The sequence below is a fragment of the Ambystoma mexicanum genome, chromosome 10 (genome assembly GCF_040938575.1).
Source record: "Ambystoma mexicanum isolate Mex_15411 chromosome 10, UKY_AmexF1_1, whole genome shotgun sequence".
In the NCBI taxonomy this organism is placed as follows: Eukaryota; Metazoa; Chordata; class Amphibia; order Caudata; family Ambystomatidae; genus Ambystoma; species Ambystoma mexicanum.
Genome location: NC_090932.1, coordinates 1081465543 through 1081493249, shown reverse-complemented (window position 1 = coordinate 1081493249; position 27707 = coordinate 1081465543). Strand labels below are relative to the sequence as shown.

General features: G+C 45.7%; 1 protein-coding gene across 1 annotated transcript in view; it reads right to left on the bottom strand.

Annotated features, from left to right (window-relative positions):
* Positions 1-27707, bottom strand: part of ANXA4 (annexin A4) — a 222912-nt gene that overhangs the window by 14980 nt on the left and 180225 nt on the right. The window contains exon 12 of the mRNA XM_069618906.1: positions 4034-4156. Coding sequence (XP_069475007.1) covers positions 4034-4156 — 123 coding nt within the window. The remainder of the gene's footprint in view (positions 1-4033; positions 4157-27707) is intronic.

The following is a 27707-nucleotide window of genomic DNA, read 5'->3' as shown; positions in this document are numbered from 1 at the left end:
TCATGCCATGTGCATGGATCAAGCATGGTTCGCCCAATTCCCTTCATAGGAGCGGTTATGGAGGTGAGCATGGTGCTGAAGAAGCCCCTTTTGTCAGCGTGGGTGAGGTGTGTGGAGACCCCATAAAAAGTAAGCGCTGTGTCAACAATCAGGGTAAATTGCCAGTAGAATGAATTGGAGCGGGTTTGCAAGACCCCTTGGGCACTGAAGCCTCATAGAGGGCTTGTCAGAATGGCAGACAGTTCTTCAGGTCGCTAGACAGGAGGTGATTCAGCAGGTGCTAAGGCGTGCTGTCCTTGGGTAGCTTGTGGCCTGGTTGCGGCAGGGGAGATTGGTATGCATTAGGCCAGGTGAAGCACAGAGGAATGAAGATGCCGGCCCTTTATCATAATCTATCTGAGCAGGTTAGTCACCCATGGTGGTGCAGGGCAGCAACATTAATCAGTCGTGTAGCTGCTCAAGTAAGACCTAAATGCAAGGCACAATGCCTGTTAAGTGGATTTTGGCTGGCCACAATGACAGTTACTGTTCGGATGTAAAATGCTTACGTTAGGACAGGGTTGTTCGTTAATCAATGCCATTCTACATCAGCAGGGGATGGGGGGGGGGGGAACAGAATGCAGCTGTTCTACGATTGATGGGGATTGGCAGGGTGCCAGCCCATATGGAGCCTCCATGGCCAGCATGTCTGCGCCAGCTATGTACTATGAGTGCTCCAGAACCTTTAGAAATGGGCAGGGACTGGAGTAGGGAACCCATCCAAGAGCTCTCCGAACATTGTATAGCCAATGGGGAATGCTCAATGTCCTGGAAGTAGAGATCAGTACAGAATGTTGTTTGCATGTGAGAACTGGGCGCAAGTTCTCACTATGATGCAGTGCAGTGGCTCTCTCTGAGCAGAATGAGCGGGTGTGGTCTAGGATGGGATAGGATAGGCAGCCCTAGCTAGGAATTACTGGGGTTAATGTGTTAGGCTTTTGATTTACTGTCACATTGTAGGATGCAAGTCTATACATCATAACAGAAATTACATCGGGGCAAAAAGCTTCCCTGGTGTCTTGTGATCATTATGTATATAAACCAGGGGGATACCAGGTATAAACGTGGAGATGGTGGAGCAGACCTGATTTACATACAAACGTAATGAAAAAAGGCTCTCCAACTCTAGAGAGTTTGGTAATTGCAATTCCTAGAATATCAGAAGTATACCACTCATTTGATTCCACCAGGTCTATGGGAACACAACGCACATTGCTATTCAAGTTCAAACAACATTATCAAAAGGACAGGTTAAACACATTGATAAAAAACCATCGCAAAAAGTGGCGCGTGCTGGATAAAGTGTCCCGTGCTGATCACCTAACAAGTGATTACAAAGTGCAAATGCAGAACAGAACAAATATATTATCAAGGTACAAATGTACACAAATAACAAAAAATTAATAAAGAGCACAAATTTAGTAAAACAAAAGAAAAACCACAATTGTTATCCACAAAAGAGTGCCTGATTAGCATATACCTCTATTGTCTATGTAACAGTACAAAATACCCATAATAAATATGGCGTGTTCATAGTGCCCATCACAACACTTGGTCTGGTGTTGTCCTATAACCCGCCATGTGATCATTTACATCTAGGATTGTATTCCATCTCCTGTTACCTAGGTGTAATGCAGGTTGCCTAAATGTGCTTCCTCTACCACTGGTTATGGAGGGATGAACTGTTTCACCTCCCTGGCCTGGTTTGAAGGGTCCATCATCAGGCCAGGGCAGGCGGAAAAGAAAACCCCCCCACACCTCAGGGCTACATCTACCCCCACACAACCATAATCCCGCCCACCACAAATGTTCCCCGTTAGGACTGTTTCTATACTCTGGCCTGGTGGACACATGTATGATGGCAGATGACAGGTGGCCTGGTGGCCAACCTAGTTTAGTGACAGGATCAACTCTGGGAGTTGTAGCCAAACCAGTTCAAGGTAGGTGGACAAGTGGTGTAAGTCTCAATAGGCGGTGAGCTTGTAAAGGGTCCACAATGAGCAAACAGTGAAAAGTCACTGAACACAGTGAAACTTCAGGGAACACAATAAACTATAAAAATATTTATTTCTGGCCATATAACACTGAGAAAAAGGACCACTAGCAAGTAATACCACACAATAAGAAAGAACAGATTATATATATATATATATATATATATATATATATATATATACACACACACACACAATCACTGGAGTAGGGCAAAATAAAATAAACAAAAGACATAAAACCCCTCTGAAAGGAAGACGCGTATTAGTGTTGTATCGCTAGGGACTTGTAGTGCTTCATACTAACTTCAGAAGTCCATCCCCAAGATGTATGGGGCCTTGTGCCCAAAAGTTCACCAACGTTCCATACAGTTTTGTGAGGCTGGAAAAAATTAGCGTAGGGACTCTGGGGTCCAATGAATAGTTCCAAGTGATGGAGGACAAGTTGTTCTAACTAACAAAAAAGTCCAACGTTCTGAATGCTTGCACGAATAAGCAAGGGCAAAGCCAAACTGTTGTAAAAACTTTTAAAAGGGGAGTTAGAGGTTCAGGTAAGTATTGCTGCTACTCACCCCCACTGTACTCCAATTCTTCTTAGGACTTGGCAGGTCTTTTAAAGAGGGTCCGAGGTCGTTTTTTCCAGCAGTCTGCTTCAACCCTTGATGTCCAGGGACTGCAGGTTCGAGCACTTCTCTGGTCAGTGACAAATGTTGGTGCAAGGTATTCCTACTGGAGAATGCAGCAGAACTCTATGCAGAGCCCCCATCAGCACTGGACTGGACGTAGGAAAGCAGTTTCGGATGACAGCCACCATGCACAGCGACACAGGAGGATTGCTGCGGTTAGACTGCCTCCTATCTTGGGTCCCTTTGATCACAGAGGTGAGTCTTATAGCACAAGCTGAAGATCCCCCAAGTTTCAGGCCCCGCCTCAGAACAGTAAAATCTGCAGCACGGTAGCCCAAACTCACTCCACTCAGGAGGTCCAGGGACACTTCCAAAGGCTCTTCTTCGCAGGACTCCGAGCTGACATTGGGACTGGATGTTCCTTCCACTCCAAGGGTCGCAGCTCCTTTGCAGGGCTGCTGAAGATCACCTACAAGACAGGGCTCTTCCAGGACGGCAGCAGAAGTTGGTCGCCATGCATCCTTCCAACGGGTCCAGTCTCCTTGCGAGTCTTGCAGCTGGAAAGGATACTCAACTCCTTTGATTTCTTCCAGGATCTCTGGAATGGGTGCTGGGGTGCTCTTCACAAAAGGCCAGGTAAGAGCTGAAACTCCCACTAGCCAATGACGGATCTGGCCCACACACACCCCCCAGCAGTGGTCCAATCAGGACCACTGGGGGCACAACTCATGAATACCACTCAGACATACTGAAACCAGTTTGTGGATCGAGACCAGACAGTCCCAACCCACTTCCTGGCAGCAAACACCCATGGCCCTTCAGTAGCCTGGGAAAAGACTGCTTTCCCGGCACTGGAAGCCATGTAAGGATTTTCCTGGCCTCACAGGCCAGGAAGAGGGGATAGACCAGATGGCCAGGGGACAAACAAAAAAAGCATGTGGCAGGGTCAGGTTTGGCCACTAGCCTTACCGCATTTGGCTACCAACTGTTGCTAAAGTAAACCACCAAAAAATAGCAAAAAGTACCTGCTGCCACCAGCTTGTCCCTTTGGCACACCTAAACTAAAAGACTAAAAAAACCTGAGTGCTAGTCTAGGGCAAAACAAAAGGTGTACCCATTGAACTGCCTTGTGAGATGCATTGTACAATGATAAATTTACCAAAGTGGTCATAAGTTACTTAGTCTTGTAAAGTAACAAGACTAAGGGAAACAATGTTTCCCAGTACCGACAGCCTAGAGGACATGTCAGTTTCCCCCTGACAAATGAGCAAAGGCTTCAATGTACTGCTAAAAGAGCAGGTCAGAATCAAAAATTGAGGGCCCATAGAAATGGAACGAAAGGTGCTGTAAAGACGTTCCAAGTTACTGTTGCCTCACCTTGATGAAGGAGTGCAGGGACTTGCCATACATCTTCTTGAACTGTGACCGGATTTCCAGCATGTCTACTTCACATCTCGAAACCATGACACGGATTAGAGTGTCGTCATCAGTGCCGAGCCCCTGGAAAAGGCAAAGAATGGGGTAAACAAAATGCTGCATTCACATTTATTTATACTAGTATTCATTCCTAAAATTATGCATTAAAAAAGTCTCATTATTGTAACTGTGCACAAGCCACCCTGTATTTTGTTAATTTCTTATGAAATTGTCCACAGGCGTACAACCCTAGAAAGAAAACTTATATGACAATGCATTACTTACCGTAAAAGCATTTCTGATGGTTGTATCTGCTTAGATTCACATGCTGTGCATAGGTCCGACATCCAGTGGTCACTGCGGAGTATTGCATTTTGTTTTTCGTAGTCGAAAAGGGGACGTCGACAAGGCGTGTCTGTAACACTATCCCTATAGTGACGTGCGTTGTACCCACAATCCCTCACGCGTTGAGGTCCCTTTGTTTGTATTTTTTCTGCCCTTAGGGAGCCTTCTAGACGTGAGTGAGTACAGAAAAGAGACATATAGGAAAGGATGTCTATGTTCCTTCCATCCGAGCGGGGAGGAAGGGCGGGCGCATGTGAATCTAAGCAGATACAACCATCAGAAATGCTTTTACGGTAAGTAATGCATTGTCTTCTGATGTTTGTTAATCTGCTTAGAATCACATGCTGTGCATAGACTAGCGAGCAGTACCCGGAGTTGGCGGTGGGTTATGAGAAGGAACAGTAGAGAAAAGATGTCTTAATACTGCCTGTCCCACCTGGGAGTCAGATCTAGAGTGTGCATCTAGACAGTAGTGTTTTGTAAAGGTGTGCACAGAACTCCAGGTAGCCGCTTTGCAGATGGACTCAAGGGGAACATTTGCAATGAATGCTATGGAAGCCCCAGTGCCTCGAGTGGAATGTGCTCTTGGCTTGAAGGGTAGTTCTCTCTTAGCAAGAGAAAAACAGAGAGTGATGCATTGTACAATCCATCTAGATATAGTGGACTTAGAAACTGCATCTCCTTCTCTTCCTGCTGCCACCGAGACAAAGAACTGATTAGTCTTTCTCAGTGTTCTGGTTCTTTCCATGTAGAACATGACAGCTCTGCGTACATCTAGTGTATGCAGACTTTTTTCTCTCAAGCTGGAAGGGTTTTGAAAGAACGTTGGTAGTTCTATAGACTGGTTTACATGAAATTTCGAGATGAATTTTGGTGCAAACCTTGGGTGTGTGCGTAGAACCACCTTATCCTTGTGAACTGTTACGAAGGGGTCTAGTACAGAAAGAGCCTGTAGTTCACTTACTCTCCTAATGGAGGTGATAGCTATTAGGAAAGCAGTCTTAAGAGTGAGGTATTTAAGAGTTGCCTTGTGCATGGGTTCGAAAGGAGTGCCCATGAGTCTAGAAAGTACCACGTTTAAGTCCCATCCGGGAGCTGGGTTAGCTATCGGAGGGTGTATTCTCTTTACCCCCTCCATGAAGGCCTTGATAACTGGTATCTTCCACCACGACACTTTAAGTTGGGAAGTGGTGTATGCAGAAAGTGCCGCTAGGTGGACTTTAATGGAATTAAACACTAGACCTGAATCCAGTAAATGGGTCAAGTACAGAATAATGTTAGTGGCAGAGCAGTCAACCGGGTTGATGTTCTTACCTCTACACCAGATGACAAATCTTTTCCACTTGCTAGAATAGCAGTGGCGAGTATTAGGTTTTCTGGCTTCCCTGAGGATGTCCATACATCTCTGTGGGAGATGTAAATGTCCAAATTCTATGATCTCAGGAGCCAGGCTGCTAAGTTCATGGTCTGAGGGCATGGATGCAGTGTCCTGCCCTTGTCTTGTGACAGCATGTTGTACGGGCAGGGAAGTTTCATTGTGGGAGATAGGGACATCTCCATCAAGTGAGCGAACCATGGCTGCCGGGCCCACATTGGGGCCACTAGTATCATGGTAACCTGCTCCTGGTGCACCACTTTGTTGAGGAGGGGAGTCGGGGGAAAGGCGTAAACAAATTTCCCTGACCATTGAATCGACAGACCGTTCCCCTTGGACTGGTTCTGGGGGTACCTGGAGGCGTAACTTTGGCATTTTGAGTTCTCCAGGGTTGCGAACAGGTCTATTTCCGGGAATCCCCATTGCGTGAAGACGTCTAAGACGATGTCTTCGTGCAATTGCCATTCATACTCTTTGGGCAGGGGGAAGTCTCTGCTGAGTTTGTCTGCTAGCAGATTGAGTTCCCCTGGTACATGTTGTGATAGTAGGAACATGTTGTGTTTGAGAGACCACTTCCATATATTTTGGGACAGCTTGGAGAGTCCTGGAGAGTGAGTGCCCCCTTGCTTGTTGAGGTAGTACATGGCTGTGGTGCTGTCTGTGAGGACCATCACTGTCTTTCCTTGTAAGTGTTCCTGAAAGGCTTTCAGTGCTTTGAACACCGCTAGTAGTTCCAGCAGGTTTATATGCTTGGATGCTAAGCTCGGAGTCCACACTCCGTGAGCAGTCTGATGGGATAGGTGAGCCCCCCATCCTGTAAGGGATGCGTCTGTGGTTAGAGTGGCTTCCACTGCGGGTGTGGCAAAAGTTTTCCCTAATAACAGGTTTTCCCTTGTCCACCACCGTAGCGAGAGAACCAAGGCCTGCGAGACCACCACTAGATCCTCCCATTGGCCGCTGGCCTGACACCACTGGCTGTAAAGCCACTCTTGCATTGGGCACATGCGCAAGCGCGCGTGAGGTACCAAATAAATACATGACGCCATCATCCCTAGCAAGCGCATTGCTTTGCGTACTGTCACCTCTCGACCTGCCACATAATAGGGGATCTGAAACAGCATGTTTTGGACCCTCTCGTTGGAGGGGAAGATGAGGCCGTCCTTTGTTCGAATTAGAGCCCCTAGGAATTGTTTGATATGGCTGGGGTCTAAGCTGGACTTCTTTTCGTTGATGGAGAAGCCCAGTTGGGACAAAAGGTCTACGGTCTTTTGGGTATTGGAAAAGCATGTTTTGTAAGAATCCCCCGTTATGAGCCAGTCGTCGAGGTAAGGGTATACCGGGATGGATAACCTGCGCAGGTGGGCCGCTGCCACTGACAGTACTTTCGTGAATACCCTTGGTGCAGATGCTATCCTGAAGGGTAGTACTCTGAACTGGTAGTGTTTGTTCTCTATCTTGAACCTGAGGTATTTTCTGTGCGCTGGCAACATTAAAATATGAAAGTATGCATCTTTCATGTCTAGTGTTGTCATGTAATCCCCCTGTGATAATAGTGGGATTACTTCCTACAAGGTCACCATACGAAACTTTTGGGGTTTGACAAACTTGTTCGCTGGGCGCAGATCTAATACAGGGTGCATGGTTAAATCCTTTTTGGGTACAAGGAAGTACACTGAATAAATACCTTCTGTTCCCTGAGATAGGGGGACAGCCTCTATAGCTTCTTTTTTCAGTAGCTCTTCTACTTCTTGAAGAAGAATAGTGAGTGTAACGCTCACCTGGTTCCCACGGAGGTGCGGCGTCGAAGGCGCAGAACTCTGAAGATGGACAGGAAGGGCCCCTCTATTCTGGCTTCCCTGGCTCGTTGGATACCCTCCTGTGCGTGAAAAGGGAGTATTACCAACTGTGGAACAATGCTCAAGCCTCCCACTCCCTTCCAACCCTCCACGATACCTCCTCCACGATTCCCCGTGAAGCCTCACCTTAGGGTTTGGAAGGATGAGCTCTCCATCCTGCTTCTGATGCAGGGGCGCGTTGAAACCCAGTTACTTCACTGGATTGAGGATTGATGGGAGTTCAGGTAAGCTTGACTGTTCAGGTAAGGCGCTGTAAAAGTTCTGTTCAAAAGTTCAAGCTTAATAATAATGTTCGTTGTCTAATTGCAGCAAGCGCTAATGCTTATGTCTTTTTCCCCTTAGGGGCCGGGGTTCGGAGTGCCGGAGATATGGCGCCGACCCGAAGTGAAACAGTTCTGGATGAGCGCTCAGGTAATGTCTTTGCATTCGCTCATTCAATGTCTTTGTCTTTTTTCCCCATAGGGGCCGGGGTCCGGAGATGCCAGGAAGCGGCAGGACCCGAAATGCAGTGGGAATAATCCAACAGGTAAGACTTAAAAGGAAACTGAGCTTTCCTTATTCCTTTTCTCCCTCTCACCTTTGTTCTTGGCTTTTTTCCTCTAGGCGCCGGGGCGTAGCTGAATCCGGAAGATCGCTGTTGAAGATGGAAGCGCCTTGCAAAGGTGAGTAAAATGCAGCGCTGCAGCGATCGAAACGAAATGCCTTTAAAATGATGTCTTCCTTTTCAGGGCCGTTGGAGAAATGACTCCGGGATGCAGATTTAGCAGGTAAGGGCTTTTCTTCTCCTATTCTCTTCCTTTCTCCCCTTGCAGGTGTTCCAGGGTGCTGGCAGGCGTGGCTGAAGTCAGGATGCAGGAGCCGACACGGTGAGCGTCCAGCTGCTAGGTGCAGAACAACGCGAAGCATGTGTGGCTGTTCGGGTGGGGTTTAAATAGCCTTGGAAGAAGTTCCTGGTATGTATCCTTCCACCAATCAGGTATGTATCCTTCCCCGACCACACCCGGGTGGTGAAGTAGTCCTACAGGTTAAGTAGTCCCATTCAGGCCTCAAGAGGGCCTGGATGAAGCAGCAAGGTCTGCATCAGGTAAGTGTGCACCCAAGCACTTAAACACATATCCTCTTCTATGAGCCTGGCTCTTAAGGCGCCAGGACTGGGGTCCGCTATGAGCCTGGCGCCTAAGGCGCCAGGACTGAGTCCAAAGGGCCCCGACTTGGGCCCGCTGAGACTTCCCTGGGGAAAATGATGTCTGCCTCTGGGGTTGCTGGGCCCGGCCTGGCTCCTTAGAGGTAGGCATCATGACAGTACCCCCCCTCAAGGCCCCTCCCAAGGTCTTTTCCTCCAGGAGTTTTGGTTTGTGCGGGAATCTTCGATGGAATCTTTGAATTAATCGTGGTGTGTGAACATAGTTACTAGGTTCCCAAGATCTTTCCTGAGGTCCATATCCTTTCCAATCAACAAGATAGAAGAGTTTCGACTTAACTATCTTGGAATCTAAAATGTCTTTCACTTCGAATTCTAATTCTCCATCAATTTGGACAGGGCCTGGGGGCTCAGACAGTCTGGTTCCAGGTTGTACTGGTTTTAGAAGAGATGCGTGAAAAACGGGATGAATCCGCATGTTGGATGGTAAATCGAGTTTAAAGGCCACTGGGTTGATAATAGCTTTGATGGGGTAAGGCCCAATGAATCTGGGATTAAAAGTTCGCTGACCCTTGAGGGGTAGATGTTTAGTTGCTAGCCATACCTGATCTCCTACTTGGTAAGGAGGAGTTTTACTTCGGTGCAAATCAGCGTTTTCTTTATACTTTTTCTTGGCTCGCTGTAAGTGGGTTGTAGCTTCTTTGAAGGCTTGGGTTATTGTGGAATGTAGGTGATTTACTGCAGGCATCTCCAGAGTCAGAGGTGGATCTAGGTCAGAGGTCCGAGGATGGTGACCATACAGGGTATAAAAAGGAGTCTGTCCGGTTCCAGAATGCACTGAATTGTTGTATGCATATTCTGCAATCCAAAGGATGTCCTTCCAATTCAACTCGGATTGGTGTAACATGCACCGCAGATATTGCTCGAGAGTCTGATTCGTTCTCTCGGTTTGTCCGTCGGTCTGGGGGTGGTGGCTGGTGGATAACCGCACGTCTATTTGTGCTAGTTGGCAACATTTCTTCCAAAAGTGGGAGATAAATTGACTTCCACGGTCTGAGACTAATATGGAAGGGAAACCATGTAACCGCACTATATTTTCCATAAATTCCTTGGCCAAGGTGGAAGCTGACGGCAATCCTTTTAAAGGGATAAAATGGGCCATTTTGGAGAATAGATCCACTATTACGAGAATCGTGTTGTAACCACCACAAGGAGGCAGGTCAGTTATAAAGTCCATTGACAAGGTGTGCCAAGGTGCTGGTGGAATGTCCAAAGGTTGAAGTAGGCCGGCTGGCCTTTTCTTTTGACTCTTATTTTGGGCACAGATTCCGCAAGACAACACTAATGACTTTATGTCTTTTCTCCAAGAAGGCCACCAGAAGTGGCGTTTGATCTTTTCTTCTGTTTTCGCGATACCGGGGTGTCCTTCCATTAATGATTCATGATGACGGGTAATGACAAGTTCCTGCAATTCTTTACTTGGCAGAAATAACCGCTCTTGGAAGTAGGGTAAATCATCCTTAACGGTGTAGTGAGGACCCTTTTGACTCCATTCCAGTAAGGCAGAAGAGTCAAAAAGCTGTTTTACTTGAGCTTGGATGTCCTCAATGGTTTGCAATGAAGTCAAGCCCAGAATTCTTTGTTCCGGTATGATTGGCACAGGTTCTAAACTCGAATTGGGTTCTTCCATGCCTATCCGGGATAAGGCATCTGCCTTACCATTCTTGCAGCCAGGGCGATAGGTAATTACAAAATCAAATTCCGCAAAGAATAAAGCCCATCGGAGTTGTCGCGAAGATTGAGCTTTGGCCGTCTCTGTGGTCCGTAATTACGGTGATGGTGTGTCTTGCACCGAGAAGATAGTGACGCCAAGCCTTGAAAGCTGATTTAATAGCCAGTAGTTCTTTGTCGGTAATTGCGTAATTGAGTTCAGGTGGAGAGAATTTTCTGGACCAAAAGGCTACAGGGTGTAGTTGGTTAGTTTCTGGGTCTCTTTGCGACAGGACAGCTCCCATGGCCGAACTGGATGCATCGGTTTCCACGATGTACGGGAGATCTGGGCGCGGGTGCTTCAATACAGGTGCAGAGGTGAATTTGGTTTTCAGGTCCTGAAAGGCTTGTTCAGCCTCAAGAGTCCATTCAAAGCGTTTATTTTTCTTTAGGAGAGCTGTGATGGGTTGAACAGTTCGAGAAAATTCCGGGATGAACCTTCGATAGAAATTGGCAAAGCCAAGCATGCTTTGCACTCCCTTCACAGAGCTAGGAGATGGCCATTTGAGAATGGCGTCCACTTTCCGCGAGTCCATTCGGATTCCTTGAGGTGTCAGGATGAATCCGAGAAACTCCACTTCTGTGGTATGAAAAACGCATTTTTGGAGCTTGGCAAATAATTTGTGCTGCGCAATTTCTCAAGAACTGCCCTAACATGGTTTCTGTGATCAGATTCTGAGGAGGAATACACCAGGATGTCGTCAATATAAACGATGACACAAACATTGATAAGTTCCCGAAGAACATCATTCATGAAGTACTGAAAGGCGGCAGGTGCGTTGCACAAACCGAAGGGCATTATTTGATATTCGAAGAGCCCAAATTTGGTGCGGAATGCAGTCTTCCACTCGTCGCCCTCTTTTATACGTACCAGGTGGTAAGCTCCTCGGAGATCTAGCTTGGTGTACACACGAGCATCTTTTACTTGGTCGATAAGCTCAGGTATCAGGGGCAAAGGGTAACGATTCTTAATAGTTATCTGATTTAGGGCGCGGTAGTCAATACAGGCCCTAAGGTCTCCTTCCTTTTTAGGTACGAAGAACAAAGCGGAAGAGACTGGTGACTTTGATGGGCGAATGAAACCATTGGCCAGGTATTGATCCACATACTGGCGCAAATGCAGGTTCTCAGGTTCAGTAAGAGCATAAATCCTACTACAAGGTAGTTGTGCATTGGGTACCAAGTCGATTTGGCAATCGTAAGATCGATTGGGAGGTAAGGTGTTAGCCTGCTCTTTCTGAAAAACGTCTTGGAATTCTTGGTATTCAGATGGTAGCTGTACAGGGGTGGAAGTTACAGAGGCTAGACCCATAGCTGGATTCCTTGGGTAACAGGTTGGTTCACAATCAGGAAAAGTTATCTTCTTTGCTCGCCAGTCTATTCTCGGAGTATGTGTTTCTAACCAACGGATTCCAAGAAGTACTTGAAATTGTGGGGCCTTGATCACATCAAACACGATTGCTTCCCGATGTCCGTCCTGACCCACCAGAGTGATTATAACTGTGGAATGCGTTACAGGCCCTGAGGCTATTTCGGTTCCATCAACTGTAGTAATTACATCTTGGGTTACTTTCGGGCGGTGAGGAAGCTTAATCCTGGAAGCCAATTCACGGTCTATGTAATTTCCAATAGCTCCACTGTCTATGTATGCTTTTATAGCATGCAACTGCTGAGGCTGTTTTGGGTTCACAAGCACCATTGGCATGACAAAATGCGAGGTCAAAGAGTTTGTTTTCAAGCTCGGCAAGCGGACCCCTACGCTTGTCGGGCTAGGTCGTTTCCCAAACCAGGTGTCAATAACTCGTTATCAGTGGCTCCAACCACCTTCTTGGGTGGTTTAACTGGACAACTTTGAAGAAAGTGACCGGAAGTTCCGCAATACAGACAAAGTTGCATTTGTCGCCTTCTCTCTCGTTCCTTCTGCGTTAATGGTCCTTTAACACTGCCAATTTGCATAGGTTCGGAAACGTCAGTACTCTTGGAGTTAACGTGGGTCTTGATAGGTACTCTGGTTTCATACTTGAGCCGATCTGCTTTTCTATTTTGAAGTCTGTGATCAAGTTGAACCACTAAGTCTATGTAGTCTGCGCAGGCCTGGGGTGGATCTACTATCTGAGCTATAACATCTTTAAGCTCTCCGCGCAGGCCTCGATGAAACAATGTGATCCTTTTATTTTCAGGCCATCCGGTTTCCACAACTAGTCTATTAAAGGTGGCGATATAGGACAAAAGATCCTGATTACCTTGTCGTAAGGATAGCAGTTCGTTGTCAAGGGCCTGTCCCTGCGAGTGTCGAGCGAACAATCTTTCCATGCTGGCCTGGAAGCCCTGGAGATCCCCGAGAATGGGATCATCCTGATTTACCAATGGAATAGACCAATCGGCAGCACAGCCACTGAGGTAAGATAGTACAAAGGCTACTTTGGTCTGGTCGTTGGGGAAGGCCCCGGGCCTGCATAAAAAGTGTAAACGGCATTGGTTCATAAAAACAGCATATTTCTTGGGATCCCCCGCAAAACGTTCCGGCGGGGCCAAAGGCATGTGTCCAGGTAGATTGATTTGTACCGGGTTATTCGAACCCATTGTTGTAGAAATATCTCCGGAAACAGGTAAAGGAGTGTGCTCTGCCTGGCCCTGCAATAACCTTTTGGCCAGATCATCAGTTCTTTCCTTGGATAGGATTAGTTCCCTTCTGAGAGCATTACTCTCCTGGCGGGCTGAGTGCACTTCTGCCCGTAATTCCCCTAAAAGATGGGCCAGCTGATCTGTCTCGGAAGTCTCCATAGCGCCCAGGTGGGAAATTGTGGTAAGGCTTGGCGTTCTGTAACGCTCACCTGGTTCCCACGGAGGCGCGGCGTCGAAGGCGCAGAACTCTGAAGATGGACAGGAAGGGCCCCTCTATTCTGGCTTCCCTGGCTCGTTGGATACCCTCCTGTGCGTGAAAAGGGAGTATTACCAACTGTGGAACAATGCTCAAGCCTCCCACTCCCTTCCAACCCTCCACGATACCTCCTCCACGATTCCCCGTGAAGCCTCACCTTAGGGTTTGGAAGGATGAGCTCTCCATCCTGCTTCTGATGCAGGGGCGCGTTGAAACCCAGTTACTTCACTGGATTGAGGATTGATGGGAGTTCAGGTAAGCTTGACTGTTCAGGTAAGGCGCTGTAAAAGTTCTCTTCAAAAGTTCAAGCTTAATAATAATGTTCATTGTCTAATTGCAGCAAGCGCTAATGCTTATGTCTTTTTCCCCTTAGGGGCCGGGGTTCGGAGCGCCGGAGATATGGCGCCGACCCGAAGTGAAACAGTTCTGGATGAGCGCTCAGGTAATGTCTTTGCATTCGCTCATTCAATGTCTGTCTTTTTTCCTCATAGGGGCCGGGGTCCGGAGATGCCAGGAAGCGGCAGGACCCGAAATGCAGTGGGAATATTCCAACAGGTAAGACTTAAAAGGAAACAGCTTTCCTTATTCCTTTTCTCCCTCTCACCTTTGTTCTGGTCTTTTTTCCTCTAGGCGCCGGGGCGTAGCTGAATCCGGAAGATCGCTGTTGAAGATGGAAGCGCCTTGCAAAGGTGAGTAAAATGCAGCGCTGCAGCAATCGAAAGAAATGCCTTTAAAATTAGGTCTTCCTTTTCAGGGCCGTTGGAGAAATGACTCCGGGATGCAGATTTAGCAGGTAAGGGCTTTTCTTCTCCTATTCTCTTCCTTTCTCCCCTTGCAGGTGTTCCAGGGTGCTGGCAGGCGTGGCTGAAGTCAGGATGCAGGAGCTGACACGGTGAGCGTCCAGCTGCTAGGTGCAGAACAACGCGAAGCATGTGTGGCTGTTCGGGTGGGGTTTAAATAGCCTTGGAAGAAGTTCCTGGTATGTATCCTTCTACCAATCAGGTATGTATCCTTCCCCGACCACACCCGGGTGGTGAAGTAGTCCTACAGGTTAAGTAGTCCCATTCAGGCCTCAAGAGGGCCTGGATGAAGCAGCAAGGTCTGCATCAGGTAAGTGTGCACCCAAGCACTTAACACATATCCTCTTCTATGAGCCTTATTTATTTATTTATTTATTTATTCAGATTTATTTAAAGCGCACGTCAGCCCGGGGGCATCGTGGCGCTGTTACATGAGGACATACATAATCTGGTTACCGTGGAAGGAAGATGGTTACAAAGCAGTTTTCATTACAAGGCACATTTCGTAACAGACGTATGCGAGCTGGTGTGGGTGAAGGAAGGATGGAGTTAGTTGAATAGAGTGGCTTAAGGCGCCAGGACTGGGGTCCGCTATGAGCCTGGCGCCTAAGGCGCCAGGACTGAGTCCAAAGGGCCCCGACTTGGGCCCGCTGAGACTTCCCTGGGGAAAATGATGTCTGCCTCTGGGGTTGCTGGGCCCGGCCTGGCTCCTTAGAGGTAGGCATCATGACAGTGAGGTGTTCCGGTGTCATGCGTCGGTTCCGTGGGGGTCTGTATTTCGGGGAACCGTTGAATTCGATGCAGTATCCGTGGGCTATGGTGGATAATACCCAGCGGTCTGACGTTATTCCCTCCCATGCTGAAAGGAACGATGTTAGCCGGCCCCCGACCGGTGAAGCATGGGAGGGGACCTGAATCTTCGGGTCATTTGTTGGTATTGGGCGTGGGACCTTTGGGGCTGGAGCCACGACCTCTTCCTTTGCCACGACGTTGGCCTCTTTGACTGAACTGGGTGCTTTGGTTAGAGGGCCAGTTGGTAGCAGAGTAAAATTGCTGTTGGCTTTGCTGCTGGCGTTGGCCACGAAAGGAGCGTCTATTGCCATAGCTGCGTCTGTTAGGTGGCCTAGAAATTTGGTCAAGAGTCTTGATGGTATCAAACTCCTTCGCATGTTCTAGGGCCTCATCAACTGCTTTCCCAAACAGATGTGTTTGTTCTATGGGCTTATTTATCAGGGAAGCCTGGGTTTCCGGCTTAAATCCCGAATTGCGCAGCCAGACATGGCGTTTGAGAAGTATTCCCTGAACCAGGGAACGGCCAGCCGTCTCTGCGGCATCTAAGGAGTTCTTTACGATGCCCTGGTTTACAAGAGTTCCCTCTGAGATTATAGCTAGCAGGCGTGAACGCAGGGGTTCTGGTGCGTCCTCTGCTTCGCTGCGCAGCTTGCTCCACTGTGCATCTGCGTAGCTAGCTAGTAGGGAATTGTTATTTGCAATCCTAGTTGAGAAGGCGGCGGAGGTCGTGATTCTCTTCCCAAGTGCATAGAGCTTCTTGCCCTCTTTGTCAGGTGGTGCCTCACTAGTGGATAGTGGTACCCCCGCTCTTTTTCTTGCATTAGTAACTACAAGGAAGTCCGGAATAGAATGTCCCCTGATGTACAAAGGGTCAGAGGACGAAGGGCTGAAGAGCTTTTCTATCCGAGGGTTGACCCCTCTGACTAAGGCCGGATTGGAAAGGGAAGGAGTTATTCTTCTCCTTATAGAAGCCAGGAGCGGAATAGACTGACTAACCGGGGCTTTTTCTTTAATGACTTTTTCTACAAAGTCTATGTCCGGAAGAGTCTCCCCTGTGTCTATTTCAAAATGCGCTGCTGCCTTGCGCAATAGTGCATTAAGTGAAGGTTGGTCATCTATGGGGAGGTGTTTCCAATAGATGAGTCCTTGGGAGGAGAAGGGTGAAAGACATCAGGGTCTGAGTGGACTGATGGGGATTGCCAGGGCTGTGAGGTAGCTGTATCTTCTTCAAAAGCTCCTGCACTAGTGTAAGGGTCTTCTTCAAACCCCTCTTCCTCATGTTCTTCCTCTCCACCCAAACACTCCTCATCTTCCTGGAGGTATTGCTCCTCTTCAGTGAGGTCATATGCGTCTGTAGAAGGGGGAAACAGCCTAGGAATCTTGACCCTAGGGTCATTTTGGGTCCATTCTCTTGGTCTTTTGGGTGTGGGTGGGTTTTGGCTACCCAAAAACCTTTCCATTTTCTCCATACAAGAATGGAGTCTTTCAAGGGTCTCGTGGGGAACCCCTGAATAGTCTAGAGGGGGGAAATCAGTGTTTTCACCTTCCAAACGCTTAGAACGCTCCCACAACGTCGACAAAAGGTTTCCGTCGCCCTCAGAAAAGCCCTCCGGTAGTTCAGAAGTGCCCTTAGATGAAGGGGGCAGTTCCTGGCTACTCTTGTGCTTTTTCGGCGTTTGTATATCTTTTGGTGCGGTATTCGACGTCTGTTTCGTCGTCCGCTTACGTTTGTCTTCGGAAACAATTCTCGCCAGGCTCTCGACAAGGAGTTCGTCATTAGAGGGTTCTGGAGTCGACGTTGCCTGCGTTACGCGTTGTTTCTCGACGGCCGCTCTATGGAGCGTTACGTCGGATGTTTTTGAGGTAGCGCCCGTGTTAGATGAAAGCCCAATCGCTGGTCGCGGCTGCGTTTGCGAGTGGGGCTTGAGACCCTTAGGGTCTGAGGTAGACGCCGGAGTGCCCTGCGTCCCCTTCGGCGCTGATGGATCCTTCGTCCTCGACGAAGAAGAGCCGTGGGTTGTGTGCTTAGGCCTATGGGGTCTGTGTGCGTCCTTGTCGCCATAAGCAGGGCGTGAGCCGAGCCCGTCGGGGCCGGGGACGGACGTCGAGGAGTGCGAGCGCTCCTTCTGGGGGTTAATGACTTCCGTAACGGATGTCGAGTTATCACCCTCCTCGTCACTTTCTGTAACAGCGGCGGCGGGTGAGGAAACTGACTTCGACATAGCGTAGTCCGCCCACCTCTTAACTTTCCGTTCTTTAAGAGTTCTTGGTTTCAAGAGCTTACAGGCCGCACAGCTGTCTTCTTTATGATCGAGGGGCAAGCAACGATTACAGAGCTTGTGTTTGTCCTTCCAAGTGTATTTGCCCCTACAGCGTGGGCAAAACTTAAAAGGTGTCCTCTCCATAGCTGAGGCAATAGAAACTGGTGATAACAACCCCAAGGGAAAGATAGGGGAGAAAGAAAGACATTCTCGACGAGAGGATAAAAGTTCGAACCCCCACTCTCCCTACTGTATGTTGGCCGGCGAGGCCTGGCCACGTGTTCGGCAGCGCCGAAGGATCTTCTCCGTCTCTTCCCCTCCGTCGAAAACTTGCTCGGCGGAGAAACAGCTTCACAGCTAACGTCGAGGGGAGGGATCTTTAACAATAAGTATAAATTAAGGACCGAGGTCCGTAGTAAGTGTTTTGCAATGTCTCTCTAGGAGCTCCGCGTAAGGCGACCATAAGCTGGGCGGAAAAAAACAATCTGAGGGACCTCGACGCGTGAGGGATTGTGGGTACAACACACGTCACTATAGGGATAGTGTTACAGACACGCCTTGTCGACGTCCCCTTTTCGACTACGAAAAACAAAATGCAATACTCCGCAGTGACCACTGGATGTCGGACCTATGCACAGCATGTGATTCTAAGCAGATTAACAAACATCAGAAATATATATATACATACACATGTACATATAATCCCACTGCAGTAGAAACAAGTCTAGACATATCTCCATGTGCCTCCCGTCTCCTCAACCACCCTTCTTCCCATGGCACAGAGGGCACCATTTTCTTTGTTTTAATACTTTCTTTGCCATTGAATAGTGCAGCCATATTTGATGCGCACTGGCAGGCCTATGCTTGGGTCCCAGTACAGGGGTGCAAGCAGCTTGTGGTGGAAGTCAGGATTGAGCTATTGAGCTATACCAGGACAACTGCTTGTACAGGTGCTCCAGGTCACCACAGCCATGCAATGGCAGAGCAGTGTGTGGGTGATCTTGCACAGCTTGGCGTGGGTCTCAGAATAGCAGAGGTGCTGGAGCCTAGAGGTGCTATATATGCGCATGCATGTCTCAGGAAATAAATGCCATGGGCTGCTTTAGTCAGGAACGAGGTGCATTGGCACAGGTGGCCGTGGGCTTCAGTACAGAGATCTTTAAATCCTGAACAAAAAGCAGCGAGTTGTCTGGGACCAAGTGCTAAACAAGATGCCTTTTTAGATTTGCACAGAGGAAAAGCAGATGCCCGAGGTGCATCTTCCACATTATACAAGATTCTCAAAGCCTATAAATGCTGATGCATCTCAGAGATGCCCTTGATCAAATGTTTGCGATGCTCACAGCTCACGTGCAAATGAGATTCACAAAGATGCTCTAAGGCATGTCCATAGTTGCAAGTGTTTCTCACAGAATCGATCTAAGGTAGCAGGTGCAAATCTGCTGCTCCAAGGCATCTCATTTGCTCCAGTGCAAATCTTTGAGAGGGAGGCACAACGTGCCCACCACAGGCATGACACTAATGTAGTCCATATCCAGGCCAAAGGCAACACTAGAATCCAAGCATGGTCCCAGGGGAGACCCAAAGACGATCACCTCTTCCCCAAAGAGATTTGGGAACCTAGCGGCTCACACTTGAAGCACAGACTGGCTTGACATAAACCAAGTGCCAATTGGCCCTACTCAAGAGCCCAGAGCCATGCACATGGAGGGGCTGCCACACCAATCTCTGCTTGTGCCGAGCCATCATCAGATAATGAGGTGCACGTAAGAGTCTTATTGGAGATGGATGGGTGTTGTGCAGAGTCCAAAGGGAGGTTTTGCTGCAGGGGGTCTGGCTTGTGCGGAATTTGTTATAAGAAGAATGAGGACAGGTTTATTTAAGCAGATCTATTAGTCCAGTGCTTGGGACATTTTTTTGTGTGTATTGCGAGATGTGGATGTGTTTTTTTCTCCAATGTCGTAGAAAACATCCAGTAACGGGAACCTTTTATCAAAGCAACAAAGGAGTTGCCAGTTAGATTACTTTATCCATTTGGTCAACAATGCATTTATGAAAGTGGCACATGCCTGAGGCCTGGAAAATTAAATCTACTGAATCAGTAGCTGTACAATGTGCTATTCATTATTCCTAATCAAAGAATCAAATGACTGAATCTGCGCGAACATCACATTTTATTTATTAAGCACCAAGAATTCGGAAAAATTATTAGGCCTAACACGAGGCCAGAAATAACATGCTGCATGTTTCTATTTAACAACGCATCATATGAAACAGCCAATGCTGGGCAAACTAGTCAGTTTTGCTTATGAAGGAACATTGTGAACCCAACACATCAACAATGAGCAACACTTGGTATTTTACTTTATACTTTAAATGATGGGCCATGGAAAAAAATACTACACCGTTAATGCTCATTTAGATTCACACCAGGTTTACCATCATATCAAGACAATGTGAGGATAGGCTGTTTGTTAGAATGTGACAAAGATGAGGCTTTGTGTAGGGGTAACTCTAAAAAAAGGGAGGCCGGGGGGCAGATGGACAGAGCTTCCTGAAACTCCAGGCAGGTAGACTCCATGTGGAGCAGAGCTGCACAGGCGTGCAGGCAGAGAAGAGAGCAGATAGAAACGTCGATCTACAAAGCCCATGGCACTGTCTGCACCCCGATTAATATATAGGAATTTTGCCCATTTTTTTCAATTGTCCAGCTTCTGTATTTTTAAAGCTTGAATTTGTTAATGCCATATTTGGTTTCCATGGTCTTTAAAGCTCCCAAGGCCATTCTTGGTTTTCAAACTGTCCTCTTTGGGAAACAGAGGTTGACTGTAGGAGAACATTGAGAACAGCACCGCTTAAAGATCTGCCTAGCCAGGATAGGTGGACCTATACATGCACTGGTGGAGGCAAGGGAAGACTATGTGCGTGAATTCTTTTCAACTGTTTTGCCTACTTTCGTTTGAAGGTCATTGCCATTAGCGGACATGGGCTTTTTGAGAAGACTTTTTATTCCATGTGGTTGCAGAGGTTGAGACAACAGCACAGGACTAGTAGTTGACCATACTTAACAGCACTACTTGAGAGCATGACAAATAGTACAGTCAAACAATCTGCAATATCTGAGATTAAATATACATAATTCCTTTTTTATTATTTCAGTTTACAAACCTTTTAAAACAAGAAATCACTATGCAGAACATCTCAGATAAGATTAGAGTCCAATATTTTTCTTGAACTCTTTTGGCTCTCATTATCATCCAACATAATTTTCGATTTTTCCAAGAAGGTGGTCACTGAAAAGGTTAACTTTCGAACTTCTACTTCCAGGATTTTTTTTCACCAGTTTTCAGCACTCGGTGTAGCAAGCTTGCTTATCTCTTCGCCCATGCATTTTGTTGTCAGAACGTCTGACAAGAGATAACTAGGTGTTTTATGGTTTCTATCTCTTTGACTAAATCAGCAGCTCACGTTACAATCTTCTCCTTTTCGTTTCCTCATGTTTTTTACCTCTCTCGTCATGAACAGATTTAGTCAGTTTTAGGAATGTTTTTCTCCGACTCTTGCGTGGGAATTTCAGAAAGTACTTGGGTAATTAATTTAGTGCTTTACACTCTGGCGCGTATTCTCGCAAGCATGTTATTTACTCTGATTGGAAGTTGCCATCTAATCTGTCTTCCACAATTCTTTTTTCACTGCATTTGGATTTTTTTTCTAATGTGCCTTTATTGGTCATTAGTTGTGATAAGATGTTATCACAGGTCTTTTTCCAGATTTCCAAAAGCTCATCAGGGTTGTTCAGGGCACCCGGTCTCAGGATTTCGAACTGTCGTAGATTGTCGACTCCTATTGCTTTTCTATAAAGCGATAGTGTGTTCCAAGTTATTTGGGCGTTTATTGAAAGTAAACCCAATTCATACCTTACGCACGCTGTGGGAGTACTTAGTGGCAGCTGTAATATACATACATAATGCCTAAATAAAAAAAGAGTAAGCATATGTTGCACGTTTCAATTTATTAGTATAATGAGACACCAGATTGCAAGTGTGTGTTTCATTGATAACTGTTGAGAAGGTACTGTTGCCATGAAGTGCGAAGTGAGCCCATTCACTTCTAATTTTAGAGGAAATTATAGCATTTAAGTAAAGACGCTAGAAACCAAACCTGAATTTGAAAAGAAAACATGCACAAAAGGTTTCAGAAGAGTTGAGGAAAGTTAATTAGTTCTTTGCTTGACAGGCTAAGGAGCATCAGGCCATATGTGTAATTTGAGAGACCCTGGATCTGAGAATTAGTACAAAGTTCAGAGAGCAGGTTGATGTTGATCAATTCACTAGTTGAATGGATACTGCAGTTTCTGAACAAACAACATGATGCTGCCGAGGGAAAACTCGGGTTTTCACTGGGCTGGCCTTGGGTCACCCATAATGGGTGGAGGGTCACTGCACGGTCAACCATTATGGACGAGACACTATTGTTGGGGCAGGCAAGGGGGTTGCAGAGAAACCCCTTGGTCGGTGGTGGCCCGCGTTTCAGAACTTCTAAATGAAAAAAAAAAATAAGAGTATGATAAATGGATGCAGAGAAATGGTGACAGACAAATTATCAACTATCAAAGAATGAGCCAACCAAGGCACCAAACCAGAAATTTAGTGGAAGCAGGCAAAAAAATAAGCGGACTCCTTAAACCAAATGACTCCGCCTGCCCCCCCGCCCCCACCCAACATCCCCTTCTTGCCATCCAAAACAGACAAAATCGACTTGGAAAGATGCAAATTTATGGAAGGAATCACCTCTGGGCATTGAATGCGAAGATATACCCAAATCCATAAAAGCTAAGAAATCTCCTAAAAATTAGGAAACAGCCTTGAGTACTAAAGAAAAGATCAGCACATCAAAGATGCGAATTCAAGGATTGCCAACTCACAGCAGCAGTTCCTACTGACTGCATCAAGTCCAAAATTATGGCTAAAGTCAAACAATGCCTAGAGCTCAATAACATTTCAGATGATCGTGTGACTGAAATTGATATTAATAAAATTTCAATGAAGAAGGAAAGAATTTTCCAAAGTGGTTGCTCGATCTCGTCTCCAGATCTGGACGAATTAAAGGATTCACAGAGTCTGGCATAATTATAAATCTTTTGTGACCAACCAACAACCAAGTTACGTTTGCTAAAATTGACGTGGAAGCCACGACAACGTCGCCAACTGTCCCTAGAAGGAGCAACCCCACCAACAGATATTGCCAAGGCTTGGAGTTAAGTGCTCTGAACTCCAGGAGGTTCAGAATCAGTCTCTAGGACTAAACAAAATCGGAAAGGAAAAAGAATCGAGACCTGCCAAAACTGATTTAAAACAAAAAATTTTACCACCTCAAGTGAATTGTTATTGCAGGAACCAAAGTCCAACCCTTTATATTTGAAAGGCGATTCACGTCCGATATCCTTTGCTCCAATTAATCACGGAGAGGCAGCACTTTCAATTTCATCACTGGAAGATGACATCTTTTCACCGAAAACGTTGCAAGGTCCTATGAATCCATTACACAAGTTCTCAGGCACATTGTAGCCTTTCATAGCAATTCCTTTGGCGTGGACTCAGTTTATGAGGTTGCATGATACCCTGAATGAAAATATTAAAGATCAAGCTACGTTGCTGGCTAGGATTCACACTGAACTTATCTATGTAGAATCCTTTATAACTGTTATAAACTAGGGTAGACAATGAGGCGGCTATGAGTATCTACTTGCAAAAAGAAGCTGCAGAAGTCACTGGAAAAAGAGCATTTGGATAAAAGAAAATATATCCCAGCCCCCCTGAATTGTGTAAAAGTAAGAAAATGGCGAGAGACTCAAGGATTTAAACAAAATCAGCACATAACGAGTATTGGGAAAAAAATGAAAAAATAAAAAATAAAACGACCCATGCCGAACGAACTGAGACTCCAATGTTAGAGACAATGGCATAACATCAAATGTCTTGGATAGAGAAAACCTCCAAGGATAAAATTAAACCTAAAAAACTACAGGTGGAAGAAACGATAAGGGCTGTGGAGACTTCCTCTCAAACAGCGTGACTGACCAAAGACACACAGTCTAGCCCATTTCTGATTTTCCAAGAAAGGAAAAAAAAAAAAAAAAAGGAACATTGGAATCAAGGGAAAAAAGGAAAGTGCGCAAAAAAAAAAAAATCAAGACCACCAAATTTGAAATCCAACTAGGCTAAATCGTTTATACAAATCGGTCAGTCCCCTTGATTTTCCCAAAAGTGTTTTTTTCTCCAAATTTAAGGTCCAACCAAGAGGGGGTTGAGTGCCCGATTAAGGGGTCAGGAATGACGATACCAGAAACAGCACTACAAGATTTTGGAAATTTCCAATGACCAGTCAAACAACAGGGGCTCGGTCTGCCTATAGGGTAGAGAACAGAACAGAGGAAATTCAATCTCCTGAATCAGAGAGGGCGAACAATTAGACTATGGACAAGGCTAAACAGGATTCTGCCGGTCGATCTGGATCAGTGTACTCCTCCCTTTCTTACATTGGAAGAGGGACGCAGGGTGGTTCAGAAAAGATCGATTGACAGAACAGACATTGATGAAGTTCTTGAATACCAGAATTCTAAAAGGTCTGAATAAAAGGCAGACACCCGTGCTGTTACTGGCAGGGGACTGAAATCCTCAAGAACATTGCTCTACAAGACACTGCGACGTTCCAAGATTTACATTTGCCTTCTCTTTGTTTCAAAGGGGTGACTTCAGCTAAAGATGGTTTCATCTTATAATGTCCTCAAATTGTTCCATCACATACCTAAACTCAGATTGTTATCTAGAGAGGACATTAGGATCGTCTAATTTGTATCTGAACTCCGGGGGATAGAGAGATTGTGCATCTAACCTCTAATAAAATCGCTCTATGGAGGCGGGCAATTCGTTATTACATTTGGGATTTTATCTTTTGGAACTCTCGATTAATGAAAGTCAAAATTCATCAAAAACATCCAAGTAATTGCATGATGAGGCTTCACTGGATCGGTGGCAACACCAAAAGGGTTTTGACCTCCTTACAGGACCACAATCTAGAGCCACTGTCTGGGAATGTTGTGAGCGCTACTATGGAAAGTAAATCCGCCTGGGAAATTGGGGAGGAAAAATAATCATCACAGAGCACTCCCATAGAATGCTCGGGAGACATGATGTGCAAGGGAAATCAAACCAGTTGGATCTGGACAACTTGTCTCAATCACTGTCCCTGAAGTCTGGTCACCAAAAGGTCAATACCTCCCTTAAAATTACCTTCAGTGCTGTTAACCAACAGACTCGGACAGTGACTTGTGCATCACTTATAAACCACAAACTGCATACAGCTAACAGTCCCAATGATACATTTCAATAAAGCTTTTAAGCTGGAACAAATAAAGGGTAGAAGTGACGAGTGGCGGATTGGAACTTGGAACACCAGGGGATACCGTCATCCGTTTCGACAAAAGTGACATTTCTGGGGAGATTTTGATATGTTATGCCTTTAAGAGACTTGGCTTCCAGAATCACTAGTACATGATGGGTACAGTACCCATTTGAACCCAGCATATAAAGGGGAGACAAGGGTCAGCCCTCGGTGGGCCTTAGGACTGATTAAGAACAGCTCGATCCTCACTAATAGAAAACAGAAATGTAACTCTGTTTACACAATTCTTGTTTTGCAGGATGAACAATGAGAAAGGAAAGATGCTAACTGTTTACTCCTTTTGAACATATATTGGAATCCTAAATGCATCACAACTGACCTTTTCATTGATTCAATAATGAAGGTTGTGGATTCCTTTGCCTTGCGATTTAACAACTTATTTATAATCATCTGTGGTGATCTGAACATGGGCTATTGATAAGACCGACAAAATAAGATTTGAACGACGCTATAGGCTATGAACAAAAAAGATTGAAGCAGTGGTGGGATGCAATGTTCATGAGAGAACAGTACATTTTGAATGGTCAGACTGCTGGCAATATTCCAGCTAGACCAACCTAGTCTCATGGATTAACAGCTAGAGTACTAGACTATTTTTTGTGTCAGGAAATACGCTGAGTAAGGTTAAATCACCAGGAATAATACCTAAAAAGGAAAGGGATCATGAATTTTCTGAAAATGTCATGGTTTTGGGTGTCAAAATAAAATAGCTGGAATGGCCAACAAAAGTAAAGATTTCCTAAGCCGGAAACTGTCTTCGTATGGAGCCGGCACCCAAACAGGCTGTTGATCAGATTTAATAAGAAGGTTCAAACTAACCAAAAAGATATAAATTATATTACACTCTTATGTGAATTCATGGTCAGACTCAGCAAGGCTTTAAAGTCAAGCGGGCTCCCAACCAAACCACACATAAGCAAAGCAGTAAATTGTGAATTAATTAGGAAAAGAAAGCAAAATATAAAAATTGGCTTTTGGCGCATAAGGCAGCTATGATACAGGCCGATGCAGAAACGATGCTTAAAGCAATGGGGAAAAAAGATTTTAGATCCCTTTGGCATATGCTAACTTCGAAGCCGTGGTTTTGACCAACGCGGTGACAGAAGACGCATAGGTTAAATTTGATGGAAACTTTTACACTAAACCTGGAATGAGGAAGGATTTCTACTTCATAGAAATCAAAAAACCTTGGTCATTTAAATTTGATCACCTTGATCTAGAAAGAGTGATGGAAAGCCAATCTGCCCAGGGCTCTGGAACCTGATGGCCTGACCTGGAGTCCTTTCATAGTCAAACTCTTTACTCGGATGATGCATCAGGGAGAAGTCCCCGATTCTTGGAAAAGTGCCATCATAGTACCTATATTTAAATAAGGGGATAGAACTGACCAGGCAAATTATCGGCCGACAGCACTTCTAGATGTACTGGGGAAATGATTTTCAGCCTTGCTTTTAACCCATCTTCAAACCTGGATTAAAGATTCCAAACAATTCGATCCTTGACAAGGGTTATGGGTGCAAGGAACAGATCTTAACTCATTTCTACACAACGCCTTGAAAAGGTAGGGTCTTGAAGTCCAAAACCAAAATCTATTTGCCTTTTATAGACTAAGCTAAAATCAGGGGGATGCGCGGCGGATTTACTGTCGGCAATGAAATCTTTATACAGACTAACATCCAGACAAGACTCTATTCACAGGGTCTTCTGACCAAGACAATATCCACGTTTAAATGCTTTAAGCAAGGTTGTCCACTGGCTCTGACCCTTTAACTTTGTTGGACCTGGCGGACCATATGAATTGTATTAGATCATTTCCGCAGACAATGGGCGATCAAAAACTAGCATGGATGCTTTATGCTGATGATCTGGTTTTGATGACCAGACTTCCATTGGCCTCCAATGTAGTTTGAACGCTCTAAACGAATATATGAAAAAAAAATAACTTGGAGATAAAAGGATGCAAAACCAGATGTTCTGGTTTTGAAATAGATTAAGGGTTTGAAATCTAAGCCACATAAATAGTACTTGGGAAGCCAGAGGTTGAACAAGGTCTCTTTGATACGATACCTAGGGGCCCATTTAAATTGCAGTGTGAACGATGCTTTCCGTTGCAGAGGATTGTATGGAAAAATGAAGAGCCTTGCAATTCAAGGCTCTTCGATCCCAAAAAATATTATGGAAAAAAAAAAATAATCCCAGTGGTAATCTTTTTTAAAATCAAAAGTGATCCCTATAATAACATATGCAGTGGAGGCTTTTCTTTTCACTCCATGGGCGATTTGGCCCATGCTGGAGGGAGTCTTTTGGAGAAGGATCTTGCGTTTACCCTCTGGCTTTCCAATAGTCCTGATAAGATTTTAATTGAATAGGGCCCAACTTCATTGCATGCAAGAATCGCATGGAAAACTTTGGGTCTTTTTTTCAAAAATGTTTAATCTCCCCTTTGGCCATTCCGTATTTGATGGTGTCTAGTGGAATTAATGGAAGAAGCTCCCACTGTTAAATATCTGGCAGGAACAAATTTTGACCCTTTTAAATAGTTTGGAAATAGACACAGTAACCTTATTAGAGAACCCAAACTATGTGAAAAATATTTTTTGGGAACATGATTGGATTCAGACAGTACAAAGACAAAATTAACAGATTATAAGCAGATCCTGGAACAGCTGTCAAAGCATTCAACGTCGTACCCAAATACCAAATGAAGTTTCCATGTCAAAAGATGAGACCTCGCTTCATGAGATTCCGCTTAAACATTCTACCTACAAAGCAAATCACATCGACCTATAAGAAGGGTGAGGGAAACCTCTCCTGCAGATTCTGTCGGAATGTCGAAGTTGTAAAGATCCTAAAACATATTACATTGTATTGCCTGGGCCTGACTAATAAGCAAAACTTCTACATAGGCAAATTCAAAAGATACGTTCTTATGGGCCGGATGAGCGGGTGA